Source organism: Leucopleurus acutus (assembly GCF_964270905.1).
Source record: "Leucopleurus acutus genome assembly, chromosome: X".
NCBI classification, from domain to species: Eukaryota; Metazoa; Chordata; class Mammalia; order Artiodactyla; family Delphinidae; genus Leucopleurus; species Leucopleurus acutus.
The window spans coordinates 13,940,647-13,954,822 of NC_139148.1; the positions used below are offsets into that span (position 1 = coordinate 13,940,647).

Genomic DNA, 14,176 nt, shown 5'->3' on the forward strand with positions numbered 1-14,176 from the left:
TTACTCCATGCCATGCCTCCCAGTAGCCTTGCTCTCTCTCACCCCCCTGCTTTATTTCATCAGAGTGCCTATTATTACCTGATTACATCCTTCCTTATCAGTCAGTTTTGTACTTCCTAGCCTTCCTCCTTCCTGGATGTGACCTCCATGAGGGCAAGGGCTGTTTGTCCACCACTGTCATGTCCACCACTGGCAGTGCCTGGCACAGTGCCCGGCACATGGCAAGTCCATAATCACTCATTGCTCAATAAATGAATGAACCTGTTGGGCCCCGGGGTCCATGAATCTTGAACAGATTCATGGAGAAGGTACAACTTGAGCTGGGCACGGAGTAGAATTTATCTGGGAGGAAAGAGATCAGGAAAAGAAAGAAGGTAGATTTAAAGGAGAGAGAAAGGGCCACAAAGATGTATAGCTTGAACCCATTTATGGAGTTGAATCACATCCATGCAACCAAAATACTTGAGCTCCTATAACACACAGGTCCATATTCTAGACCCGTTGCTTAGGTGGCAGATGCAAAAAATAAACAAGGAGGCCCATCTCTATCCTTAAACAAACAGCTTGTCTTGAGCTCTGCTTGGGGGCACCTACGACACTCCCCGTTATATAGCAGGTTCCTCAACCCGGCCAGCAGGGCTCTCCACTGAATGACTTCAGTCTTCCTTTCCAGGATGACCGTGGCCCTCCCACACAGCTATCTGCTCCTGTGTGGGGCAGTGGTGTGGGTTAGAAAGCCGGGTAGCAAGGCAGAAAGGGGTGTGGGGCTTCGGACTCAGCTGGACTCACTTGGAGTTCTGGCTCTCCCATTTATAATCTTTGGGGCCGTGGGCAAGTTCTTAACCTCTCTATGCCTATTCAGCAAATTAGAGATAATCAAATGTGTTTCCTGGCTTTACTGTGGGAACCAAATGATATTACCCAGAGCCTATCTCGGTGTCTGGTCCATGCACGTCATGCTCACTAAGTAGTGTTGTCTTCCTTCTTGGCGGCCCCTAACCTGCCCCCTGTGCTTCACACAATCCCTGGTCCGGCGGCAGTGAACTCCTCCTGGGACCTGCACTGACACTCTTTCCAACCTTCATATTGGGTTGCCTCATAGGAAATCGCCAATATTCAGACGTTTCTTACCTCAAAATGGAAATTTCATACGGTTCTCTTCCAGCGTTTTCCAACCTCCCTGCTGAGTCTATCCATCAACTCTGACTCCACTTCAAGACTACCTCTTCCCGGTACCCCTTCCCGAACCAGAGAGCGTTTCTCTTAGACCTGGTATGGCACTCTGTACCGTTCGCAGGGGGCACACTTGGTCCCACTGGGCTCATCATCTAACCTGTCTAATGTGGCTACCAGGTTAGAAATTCCTGAGGGCACTGACGGCACCTCCTTCTCTTTAAAGTACATCTGCACAGTATGTACCTTGAACTTAATAAGAGGTTACACCTTCCATTTCCCAGACCCAAATGTGATTAGACAGGGACTCCGGTACGCTCGGCGGGACTGGGGTCAAGATCTACTGGTGAGCCTCTGAACTGTGCCAGCCAGCGCTGGGGCCCAAGTCCCTTGTCCTCTAATGCGACCCTCTAGAACCAGCTGCCTGCTATAGCTTTTTTCTCTCTTTTCCTCTCACTCTACCTGCCTCCTTAGCAAATCAACCTGAGAAGAGAACCATGACAAATGTCTTAAACCTGGGAGGGAGAAGTAGGGGGTCATTTATCTCTTTTGAAAGATTGCTGAGTTCCTGGATTCTCATTTGCTTATTTAAGAGCTATACAGTTGAACCATATGAAATCAACAATATTTCTAACCATTTTGACCTACAAAAATATCCATTTCATATGGTACAGCCTAGTGTCTTGGTATTTGGGCTCATTTACAGACGTTCATAGGTGAAGGAGTCTGATCCCTGTGTGTGGTCCACTCACCCACATCCTTAGAGAGACTCCCGAGACAGGCTACTCAGCTTCTGATGGGCCCACGGCCTTCCGTAGATTCTGCCATTGCTTACGGAGTTTCCATCAGAGGCTCTGGATTCAAAAATGGCTAGTTCATTTCCCTTTTCCCTGCAGTTACCAACATACGTGTTTGATCTCTGGGCTAAATGTCAAGACCTCCAGGCTTGAGTTTTCAAGTCTTCTGGAGATCAAAGGCTCTCCTCATCACTACGTGGGCTTCTCTGTGCTGGTACTCAACAAAGCCAGTCCAGCCCCTCCGAGGGCCAGTGGCAGAACATCCCAGAGGCAAGGAGGGAAGGGAAGGAACTCTAGTTTTCTAAATATGGCAACACACGGGGCAGATGAGCGTGAAGGGCAAGAAGGCTTGTATGTTTTTCTCAAGTAAGCTGTAAATTAAAAATGCAGAAGCTGTAGATGGATTTTTTTTTTTTTTTTTTTTTTTTTTAGTAATTTACGAACTACATCCACCTGAATGGGGCAGTCAGGAGCCTCTCGTTTCTCTCATTTCATGCACCCAAAGGAATATACAGAACCTTAACAATTATTGAATTCAACACCTTCAATCATTTCATGTGACTTTTAAACCGAGTACTTCTTACTGTCCATCTCTAGTAGAAAATATCCTAAAGACAAAAAGCAAAACAAAAAGGTATCTAAAACTGAATTCAGTCGTCTTATTGTAGTCATTTTGAGACTACTCAAGTAAGAAATCATGCCACTGTCGTTAAGAATCAAGACTTTCAGCCTAAGAGAAAAGAGATCAATTATAAAATCAAGAAAGTTAAATGGAAACCCGTAATCTTAGATTTGAATTGGAGATAGCGGTTTCAACACAAGATTCATCTTCACCTTCTAAAATTCACCTGTTTTCTTGTCTTGTCTACTGAAGAAGCTTAGAGTCAGTGACAACCCAGCAACGATGAATACCCCTGGCGTGCAGAATGTGGTCTCTAAAGCCTGTTCCCTCCGAGAAGAGCCAGGACTTCTTGGGGAAAGGGCTGATTCCAGGTCTGGGGCAGCAAATATGCAAGAGGAACCTGGGCTACCATATCATGCCTAAAAGTCCAGAGCTGGAAAGAGACTGTAGGAGGTCCAGTGACCTGCTCAATGCCACACAGGAGGCAGGACCCTGGGCATAGCCAGGGCCCCTCGTCCATGCCTCTACAGAAGGCAGCCTCCCCTCAGCCAGGCCTCCAGGCCATGGCCCTCCCAGCTAATGTTCCAACCAGGATCCAGAGTTGCCTGACCAGGGGTTTTTCACTGCCACTCTTGGGGGATTTTTGACCACAAATCCATTTTCAGCTACTTTAAAAATCAGCCAGGTGAGCAATCAAGACATCCCACGTCTGAAATGCAAATGCTTGTTCTCTAAGGGTCACATTCCTAAAACCCCCAGGACTATTAGTGCTCTGTCCATATTCCCTCACCCTTATTAGTTTAGTGCACAGCAGCCTGACTTACAGCTCCCACGACCTGCATCCCTTCTCTGACTAAGGAGCCCGCTTTTCTAGAAGTACCAGGGAAATACTGTTCCGGCACCTAGGCAGCCTTCGCCCAGTGATTGATAGGAAGTGGTAGATAAATATCCCAACTCCCTCGCCTCTAAGGGGTCCCCCAAGGGGATCCAGCCCCAGTTACCCACCATGATAACATGCTCATACGTACACCCTCTATTGGCTTCCTTCCCTTCCCTTTCTCACTTCCCTCCTCCCCCTACTGGCAGCTTCTCAGTATCACCTCCTGAACCTTTGCCTCAATGCCTGTCCTGGGGAACCATTCTCTGAGCCTGTCCTCCCCGGGCAGATCGAGAAAGAGCCCCTGTCCGTGAAGAGTGGGCCTCCTTCCGTATTGCTGCAGACTCGGCTAGACTCAGGCTGAGCCAAAAGACAACACGTCTTTTCTGACTCCAGATTCAATATATCATGTGTTATATGCGTGCCTTCTATTGAGAGCACCCAGCTCATTATAAACGTCTTGGCTTTGGGAGTGGAAAGGTCCTTGGAAAAGGATTCCTTTTGGCTTGCAGGCTCATATATTTATTCCTTCTTTGTTGGCCCAGTAAAGGGCGTCACTTCCCTACCTATGAAGATACTAATTAGCAAGTAAGTAATTCTAAGTGCAGTGCACTGGAGGTGGTATGTGGGACCTTTTGTAAGTATTTTTAAAATTTCCATCCTTGCTGATGATCTCTAAGTAAATTTTAAGAGACTAACCTCTACGTAGGAGAAGAGACTTATTAGCATGTGTAACTGGGTGTCATGTGCTAATTACCTTACCGCTTCGCGATTTAACCAAGCCAAGGGCCTCTGTCCAAGAGGACCAGAGAGTCTCTGTGCACCGTAATGGAAACGGAAAGAACCCTTCCCTCTTACATCCAGTGGCTGTATGCAGCGTCTCCTGAACAGAAAGGTGATCTTCACATGCTTTTTTTCTGATCGGCCTCTCCCACTCCAGCTCCACGTTCTTCCCTGAATGTCAAAGGTACCTGTGTTCATAACAGCACATCTGTACTTTGAGCAGGAATGAAGGGACTTTAGAACACTACATTCATCTTTGTGGGTAGAGTGCCTTCCTTCCTCTCCATCTTCCTGCTTTCAAGGAACCAAGACTACCGAAAGCTGATACTCGTGTCCTCCCTGTAACCAGCCTCACCTGGTTCTCTGCAAATGATGAAGATAGCTTTGTGACAATTGACCCTTTTCTGAATCTTTGAAGTATTCCTTGGCGATCCATCTGGCTCTCCTGAAAGATCAGATTCCTTATTTCTGACGGGTATTATCTTTTCTATACGTTAACTTGTTTGCAAACAAACATGTAAAACTGCCAGTGTCTCTTTAAGGGGTGTGGGGCTGATGAGGCAAGGGTGGAGCCAGGCTCCCACGCTGATTTAAGCTCAGGCATGCAAGTCTTGAAACCTGGCACCAAGGTGTCATGACTTGGTGATGGACTGGTCATTTTCAGCCCAGGTTTGCTGGAAAGCAGGCGCCTTACCACTGTCTGAGAACATCACGGCCCCCCTGGTAAGGCTAACCTTGGGGTTGATCTAATTATTAGACCGCGCTATTGAGATGGTTTTTGTAGAGCAAAACAGTTGACTATCACTAATTTAATATCGTTCAATCTAATTACCTACCCTGTTGCCTCAGTGTCTATAAACCAGTGGTTTAGTCCATGTGTGGTCTGCTGACCGGGAGCATCGGCAGCCCCGGGAAGCTTGTTCTTTGCTCCCCGGGCCGAAGCGTTTCTGGCGTGCCAAAATGAAAATGGCTAGTGTCTTAGATGACAGGTGAAAAGCGTGTGTTGTGAGTTTCGGGTTTTGTTTTCGGAAGGACAACCTGATAGACGTGACAGAGGGCAAATAAGCACTGAGAGAGACGAAGGGCGCAGCGGTCAGGCTGAACGTTGCCAAGGGAAGTGCGCAGGGACCCGGGGTCAGGAGACCTCAGCTTTGTTTTTGCCTCTGCCAGAAATCAACTCTGTGATCTTGGGTCATATCTTTGAACCTTGATTTCCTCCTCAGTACCTGCGAGGGGTGGCCGAAGCGGTAGCTTTCAGTGTGTTGACTGCTGCCCAGAGCAAGAAATACATGTTTACATCACTCCCGGCATGCACACATACAAATGCACACATACGTGACAGAACCGAGAGCGTCACGAAACAGTACTACATGAGGTGCACTGTGGTATTTTCTGTTCTACTCTCTTCTATTTCATTGTTTAAAAAATGCTCGTCTTGATCTGCTGAACGGATTTCACAATCCACTAAAGGGTCACGCACTGTGGTTGGAAAAAACACAGAACGCCATAATTTCCGAGGTCTCTTCAGTAGTAGAATCCAGTGACTCTGCTAGATGCCTAAAGGAATTTTCTGAAAACAGTAGCCGAGCTGTGACAGATGGCTACGTGCTTGCATTCTGGAGGAAGTGCATGGTGTAGAACATGGCAGCAGAATGACCCAAAGATAAACAGGAAAATTATAAACCGTTTCCAAGGAGAACGTATAGTACTGCAGCTCTGACAGTGACTCAGGGAATTAGGATCTCTAAGTCATTACACTGAATGCTGCCCAAGTCAACCGGTATCAGAGACCGGGCACATCCAACCTGTCAGAGAGGTCACAGGCTCCCTGGTTGTAGGCAGCTTTCTTTTCAGTTTCCAGATTGTAAGATACCCGCCCCCCCTCCCCCCCCCCCCCCCCCCACCAAGAGTGATCTCTAGTAGCCTCATTTTTGTTTACACTTGACGCACCATGAAGACGGGAAAATAAAGAAAACAGGAAGTTGGAGAGCTCCAGACTTTTCGTCTTTTGAACTTGGACCCCAATCCTGGCTTCTTCATCTTCTTCTGTTCCCACCGCAGGAAGGGGAACTAATATTTAGTAAGCAGGGACATGTCAAGGACTTCATCATCTCCCTGGATCCTACGAACCATTCTGTGAAGCCTCTAGGATCCGCACTTACAGAGGCCCAAAGATTTCAGTCCCTCGTTCTGGATCCACTGCTGCTGTGCTGAATCACCATCGTTCCATCCCAGAGGCCAGGGTCTTTCCCCCAGTGCATCCTGCCATAGCTTGAATACAGAGTCTTTCTTGGGGGGATGATGCAACCTCATTTAATTTCGGTGACTGGTAGAAAGCAGAGGCATAAACAGAGCAGACAGGACTCTTGTCAGACAGCAGGAAGGCCAAACCCTGATTTGTAAAGATGGGGAACTTGAATCCTGGGAACGTTCAGTGACTTGCCCAAGGGCACAGAACTGCGAGTAGAACCCGGGCTTCTGGTGGTCTTTCCACAGGATGTCGAACATTGAAACAACAGCAGTAATAATTAAACAGTACTCCTAGTGTGAAGCATCATTTCGTTTTAGAAGTTCGAGAAATATTTATATGGGAAAAATCGTTCTGGCTCCTCTTCGTGCGTAAATAAATACACAGCCACATTCTCCTATTCTGTGGGTGCTGGAACTTGTCAGGAAGCCTAGGTTTTTCTGATGCTGAGGGGTCCATGTTGGATGCTTTGTCCACAGTGGGGAACAAGTCTGAATTACTGTGGTTCTGCGGAAAAGGAAGCCCAGCAGGGGCAGACTGTGGGCACCTGGCTCTGGCGCTGGGTTGTTCAACAGGTAGCAGGAGCCTCGGTGCTCCCTACCCTGCTCCCTCCTCCACACTGCCAAGCAGAGTTGGGGGGGGGGGAGGCGGGGGAGGGAGGGAGAGAGTGGAGAAAGCCCCTCCCTTGCTCCCTAACGGATCTGGGAGGTCAGGCAGTAGCACCAGAGACCCTGAGTAGATTTCCATTTTGCTTACCAAGCTGGTGACTGTGAGGATCGGCCGCAGCCTAGCGGGGACCCAGAGAGCAAACCGCCGACATATCTGTGATGCAATTTCAGATGCTCGTTGATACAGTGATGTGCTACACATGTTCCTTGCTGCTTTCTGTCAGAAGGCATCGGGATGGACGGCTTGTGTTCCCAGCAAGAAAGCGGTGTGATGGGGGGTGGGTGTGATGGGTGGAAGGGCAGGAAGGAAGGTTAGCAAGGTACATGTGGGTAGTTAGTCCTGTGGACACTCTAAGAACATTTTAAAAAATCCCTTCCCCTCCCCTGAAGGGGTAGAAATTCCGTGTCTGAGTCACTTTGCACATTTTTCTGAAATTTTCACGACATGTAACATTCAGACTTTGATTTCAGCTGTCACCTTCCCCTTATAAATTCTTGAGAGCCTGGGAGAAGGAAGAAGGAGGAGCTTGCGGAGAGAGCCAGCGGCAGGTATGGGGAGTCGGGGTAGAGGGGCCTTCTAGGAAGAGAGGCCAAGAATAGGCATTTTGCACTCCTCTTAAGGGCAGTAAAGCTTTAAGGGAGTGGTAAGCTCATGAGGCCAGGAAAGGCAGTACTGAACAAGTACCAACCCTAGCCCGGGGGCTGGAGAGGCATGGCGCAAGATTGTATTCGCCCCTGATTTTTACCCCCTCCCGACAATTCCTAAAGCCGAGCCTCTACCCGTCCGCAGAAGTGAACCTGGGGACTTCCCTGGTGGTCCAGTGGCTAAGAATCTGCGCTCCCAATGCAGGGGGCCTGGGCTCGATCCCTGGTCAGGGAACTGGATCCCGCACGCACGCCCCAACTAAATGATCCCGCATGCCGCAACTAAGAGCCGGCACAGCCTAAATACATACATACATACATACATACATACATATACATACATACATACATACATACATACATACTTAAAAAAAAGGAAAAAAAAAGAAATGACCCTGGCCTTTCCAAGAGAGGGGCAGACGCCAATCTTCCTCAGTTTCCAAGTCAGCTCATTTCAGATGAACCCAGTGACCACATCCATGCTGTCAGTACATCACTACGAGCCAAGGTCTAGACAATCCCATTATCTTCAGAGTTCGACAGGGGGATCAGCTAGGTTCAGTCTAGAAAGACTTTTCACTGCCCTGTGGACGTTTCCTACAATGGCATTTTCTTTCAGCAGTCTGGTTTTATGGTCTCTGCTTTGCTTGTAGTGCTGTTTGTATTTCTGGAATATGGCATATCTCCTGGGCACTTTGTGAAAGATTCACTCAGTTCTTGGTTACACCTAATGCTATGGATGACAGAGTAGCAGTTATGAATCCTTTCTTTCTTTCTTTTTTTGAGAAGCACTAGATACTCTGCACGTGGCAGACAGCCGCTTCACATCCCCCTCCCCCAATCAGCCTTAGTTTAGGCAAATTTATCTCAACATTGGTTTGGGGAAAAACAGCAGCCTGGAAGCCAGAGATGGTTTCTAATCCCAGATCTTCTACATGCCAGGTGTGTGACTTTGCACATTTACTCACCTTCTCTGGGCTTCTGTTTCCTCATTGCTAAAATGGGAGCACTACTTTAATCTCTGGGTGGTGTGAAGGTACCGTGAGTATAACACACCTGGCGCAGTGCTTAGCATACGGCTGGAGCTCCCTGCAAGAGCCTACAGTCTTGGACAGGAAAACTGATACATGCACCTAACCGTTTTCCTGTGTAGGGGCTAAAAACAAGACATATAGCCCCACTTCCCACTGTAACCTGTGCCATTACCTGCCCCTTCCCTGGGAGGAGTGACAAAGGAAGGAGAGGACAGATAACCAGGCAAGGCAAGCAACTGGCTCCAGGGAAGCGGACGAAATAGTGGGAGGGTGTATTCCTTTTCTAATATCATACAACATATTGCCACAGACGTAGCAGCTTAAAACAGTGCCCACTTACGGTCTTGAAATTTCTGTGGCTCAGGAATCTGGGCACGGGCTAGCTGGGTCTTTTGCTCAGGGTCCCCTTGGCTTGCCATCAGAGTTTTGGTTGGGGCTGAGTTCTCATCTGAGGCTCAGGGGCCTCTGGGTTGTTGGCAGAATTCAGTTCCCTGAGGTTTGTAGGACGGAGGCCCTCAGCTCCTGGAGGCCCCATTACTTGCCACCTGGCCCTCTCTACAAGGTGGCAGTTTGCTTTTTCAAGGCCAACAGGAGGGTGTCGCTGCTTCTGCTTGTCTTTTTTTTTAAGGGCTCACCTGATTAGACCAGACACACCACACTAATTATCTCCCTTTTGATCAACTCAAAGTCAATTGAAGAGGGATCTTAAAATCCCATAATTCACAGATTCCACCTACACTCAAGGGGAGGAGACTATACAGGTTGTGTACACGAGAAGGCAGGAATCTTGGGGGCCACCCCAAGAACTCTGCCTACCGGACAGTTCCCTGGATATACCCAGATAAGCTGAGGAGAGACCTTCTTGCTTCTCTTTGTATTACTTTTATGAGACCAAACATTAAGTAGGAGAGCTAAACCTACTATCTTGCATGGCTCAGCCAGGGTGAAATTGTTAAGTAGGGAAGAAAAGGGGGCAGGGTGAACCTGAAGATGTGGGACAACCTTGCACTGGCAGTGGCGCAGCGAGCTGATGAATGAGTGGATTCAACTTCTGTTGAACTGTTACTTAGGAAAAGGAACCGACTTTTTAAAGAAGGAAAATGCGATAGTTTTCCCTGGAAGAGCTCCATTAGTGCCTGTCTGCCTGCCTCTGGTGGACACACAGTACTAGGTAATGAATGCTCTGTGTAACCAAAGGACAAAACTGAAAGCAAAAGCTGTTCCCCACACAAAGATGGAGGGGCCACGGCCACTCAACCTCGTTTCTGAGGGGCTATCAAAATATAAGACCCTGAGTGTCTGGTCTGTGGTGCTGAGGGAATGAGGGGCTATATAAGGCTCTCTGGTCTACCCCCAAGTCACCTGGGTCCAGGCCCAAATCCTGGCTTCTGCCTTCCCGCTGAAAGGATGAGCCTGGGAGAGGAGGTGCTCAGAAGTCCCTCTACTTCAGGGACTATCCACTGAACTTCCTGCCTCTTCTTTCCACCAGGCAAGCTTTCTGCTCTGTCCCTTCTCCCAGCTGTCACTAGCACATGAATTCACAGCCATCTCCGCTGAGTCTGGTAATGACCTCTGCCCTGTTGGGTGGGAGCTGACCTCTGCATCCAGGGAGAGGCTGACTTTTCAGTCAGTCCTGGTCACTGAACCAGAGCATTCCTCTGAGGGGGGCTAAATAAAGGCTCTGTCTTCAGCACTTCCCCCTACTTTACACATGAGAGAAGGAGAGCTCAGATCCAGATGTGGCCCACCCTTTCTACCCCGAGGCCTCCCACACCTCATCTCAATGACCCCTGACTGGTTCGCCAAGCACTTACGTTTCCAATGAAAGGGTTGAGGTTATAGAGTAACTGGCAAGAAAGAAAAGTTGCTGCCTTTATTCTTGGCCCCATAGAACCTTCCCCTGAAACTACTCTTCCCCTACCCAGGAAGATAATCCTGTGATCTCTAACCCTCGGGCTTGAAGTCTTCCCGGAGATAAAACACCAAGTGAGAATAAATCTAGGTCAAAGGGAGTCACGTGCTCTGTAGCTGAGGGTGCGAGAATATCATAGATAGTACACTCTGGTTATGGTTGTACAATACAATAGCTACCTGTGGCTATTTAAACTTAACTTAAATAAAATTAAAAATTAAAGGTACTCGGTAGCCAGTGTGGCTAGCGGTTGCCACAGTGGACTGTACAGCTAATACAGCATTTCATCATCCCAGAGTTCTATTTGATAGCACTGTTTTACAGGCATAGATAGCATTGTGTCCATGTGATGTTTCTTTAGCATCTCTGCAAATATGTCCTTGTTTCTACTGGTGGTCCTTGTGGTTAGGATGTATTATTTTGGGGAGGCGGGGGGGGGGGGGGAAACACTGCTAAAGACTGCTTAAGAAAACAAAAACAAAAACAACTGCTGTAAATGCAGTGCCGGGGGAGGGGGGGACTAATTATCAAAAGGCTGCGTTTTCCCCATTTTCTTTCTTCTATTCCCACCCGCCCCTTCTACAAAAGTTTCTTCCCTTCTTTTACATTTGCCTTCCTGCTTTATCTGCAGAGTGTCATGTTTTATGTAAGGCTTCCCAGACAAAGTGAAATGCTAGAGCAGATTTCAAAAAGAAAAGGATCGGACAGGAACCAAAAGTTTGTTTGCGGCACAGGAATAAACAGTGGGACAGAATGCGCCCAAATCACACCCTGGGAAGAAAAGGAAAAGCAGAAGGAGAGGACGAGACTGGGAGATGCAGGGTAGGTCTGGTCCAGATAGTAGGTCTGGAGGGTAAAGCAGACTGGGGCAGTTCTCGCCATTCCTGAGGCTGGCAGGCTGCCCAGGTGCTCAGGAGCCCCTCTGTGCAGTAACTTCCTAATCAGACTCTTCCTGCTTAGGAACGGTGCCTTCCATAAGAATTTATCTTTGACTCACGGGTGATCTCCATCTTAGGCTCAGTGTGTGCACGAAGAAGACATAGTAGGTTAAATGCTGTGTTTGCGGGAAGGAGGCCTTCTTCCTTGAGCTCTTGGAGGAGTCGCAAGGACCGTGTCCCTCTCCTCACCAGCACTGTCTGTGGTTTCCCTCCCTTAACACCAGTCACCCCTTAATGGGTTCTTTAATGCCTGTGCTCTTCCCTGGGCAAAACTAGGGAAGCTAAGCAATGCTTTGAAAGAAGGCAGACAGTGGAGATGGCAAGTAGAGGGCAGGATAATGCTCAATAGTGAGGGTCGGGGGCCGGGGGGGGGGGGGTCACAGGAGACAGAAAGCAGGGCAAAGGAGGGGCGAAGTTCAAGTGGGCATCAGGAGCAGGTGTGCAGAACTATAGTTCTGAGGGCCTGCGGCCAGAAGACTGGAGCTGGGGCAAGCTTTTCCACTCACTCCTGAGGCTCTTCTCTGCCTTCTTGGAAGGCAGGCCCTCACCCCACCCTGAAGCATGGCTGGCCAGGGGCCTGCCCAGGTTCACGAACAACTGTGTCAGACAGTGAGAAGTGAGGGTGTGGAGAGGAAACTGGCTGGCCGCAGACAGATGGTGGGTGTCGCGGGGTCTCCCATCCCTTGGCTTGGGGGCCCTATCTGTATCTATCCTATCTGTATCGTAAATTTCAAACCTTTCTCCGGCCGGCCCGTAAGCAAGTTCCTCTGGTGAATGCAGCAGTCTGGATTTCTACTCCACTCCACCCAGACTCCACCCCTGTCCCGCCCCAGGGTCTGCCAAATGCACAACTGAAAGCTTCCGATGGATAATGCCCTGTTTTCCTCTTTTGTCTTGCAGCTGTCTCCAACCTGGACATCGAGAGCAAGCTGAGCGTGTACTACCGTGCACCGTGGCACCAGCAGAGAAACATCTTCCTCCCGGCCAGCAGGCCGCCCTGCGTGGAGGAGCTGCACCGCCACGCCCGGCAGAGCCTGCAAGCCCTGCGCAGAGGTGACTGATCTCGGGCTTGTGGGCATTTCGGGGAGAGAACTTGGCGCTCGCACCATCAGGGGGTTGTTTTCTGTCCCATCGGTCCCAACACCTCCCCTTGTTAATAGCAAGTACTTTGAAATGCTCCCGTTTTCTACCCTGAAGTGAAATTCATGGGTAATATAACCTGCCTATTGATGTAACTAAAAATAGCATTATGGCCTGAATATGATAATAAAGAGAACTTAAAAGGAAAATTATTTATAATAATGATATTTGCAATATGCAAATGCCCAGGCACAGCTGCACTAGAAGACATAATGAAGAAGTCAGATGTTTGTGCCTATCAAAAGTAGGTTTGGATTAAGTAAAGACAGAAGTCATTCTGAACACAAAGCACAGAGAAATGAGAGAGTCAGGGGGCAGGAGGACACAACCATAGAAACTGGTGCATTCAGCACATATTATACACGAGCCAAAAAAAAAAAAAAAAAAAAAAACCCTCTGGATTTCAATTAAAAGAGAATTAGCTTTGACTCAGAAGCGGGTTCTAGGCTTTAAACCTTACAAGAAATTCTGGCGGGCTATCTGTGGGACCCGGGGCACTGTTTCAGTGTTCAGGACTGTACTATATGCATTGTAGGATGGCTGTCATCCTTGGCTCCAGCCCCATCATCTAACAAACAAACAACCAGAACCTTCCCCAGGGGGTTTCTTCTGCTGCTGTTGAGAACCAGTGATCTGGTCCATTCTACAGCAGAGCACATGGAGCCCTAGAGGGGTCAGGACACTTGCTGAGGGTCACACGCAGCAGGTTAGGTACAGTGCCAGGACCCAGACCCCCCCCCCCCCCCCCCCCCAGCCAGGGCTCTTTTCCTCTGCACCATACACTGTGTCCTAGGGAAATAAATAGTTCTAGTTCTCTCACAGTCCCGAGAAAGCCGGAGATAGGCACACAGCATTCAAGGTAGACGATACAGCCTCCTCTTCCACTGGTCACTTTTCAGTGCCTTAAAGCCACTCTAATTAGGACAAGGAGATTAAAAACTGGCATCCTCCTTTTTAGAGCCCCCTCCGTCGGCGTCAGAAGTTGGCATGCCAGCTTTTTTGGCCTTTAGATTTTTGCTATGGAGACACACGGGGTCTGTACATTCAGTGTCTTTGCTCCAAATTCCCTATGCTCCTTTAAGGAATGGTATTTTGCGAGAGTATTAAAATTCAAATAAAATATTTTTATGTCACTATCAAGATGGAGAAATAAAATGACAAATGTTGTTTTCAGCTTTTTTCTTCCTCATGTGTATGACTCCTCCCTTTTGCCCATCCCTTGTCTTTTTTCCCTTTAATGAAAGAGCTAACCTACTAATACCCCTAATGCAACTGTTTCTAAAAATTCCCCTTGGTTATTGGTAGCAGATACTGTGACTCTTATAATGAAGGGCGACAG

At 48.4% G+C, this 14,176-nt stretch overlaps 1 protein-coding gene across 1 annotated transcript in view; it reads left to right on the top strand.

The window, feature by feature from the left end:
* Positions 1-14,176, top strand: part of NHS (NHS actin remodeling regulator) — a gene marked incomplete at both ends in the record, with an annotated part of 344,099 nt that overhangs the window by 270,603 nt on the left and 59,320 nt on the right. Inside the window, one exon of the mRNA XM_082864423.1 lies at positions 12,598-12,750. Coding sequence (XP_082720549.1) covers positions 12,598-12,750 — 153 coding nt within the window. The remainder of the gene's footprint in view (positions 1-12,597; positions 12,751-14,176) is intronic.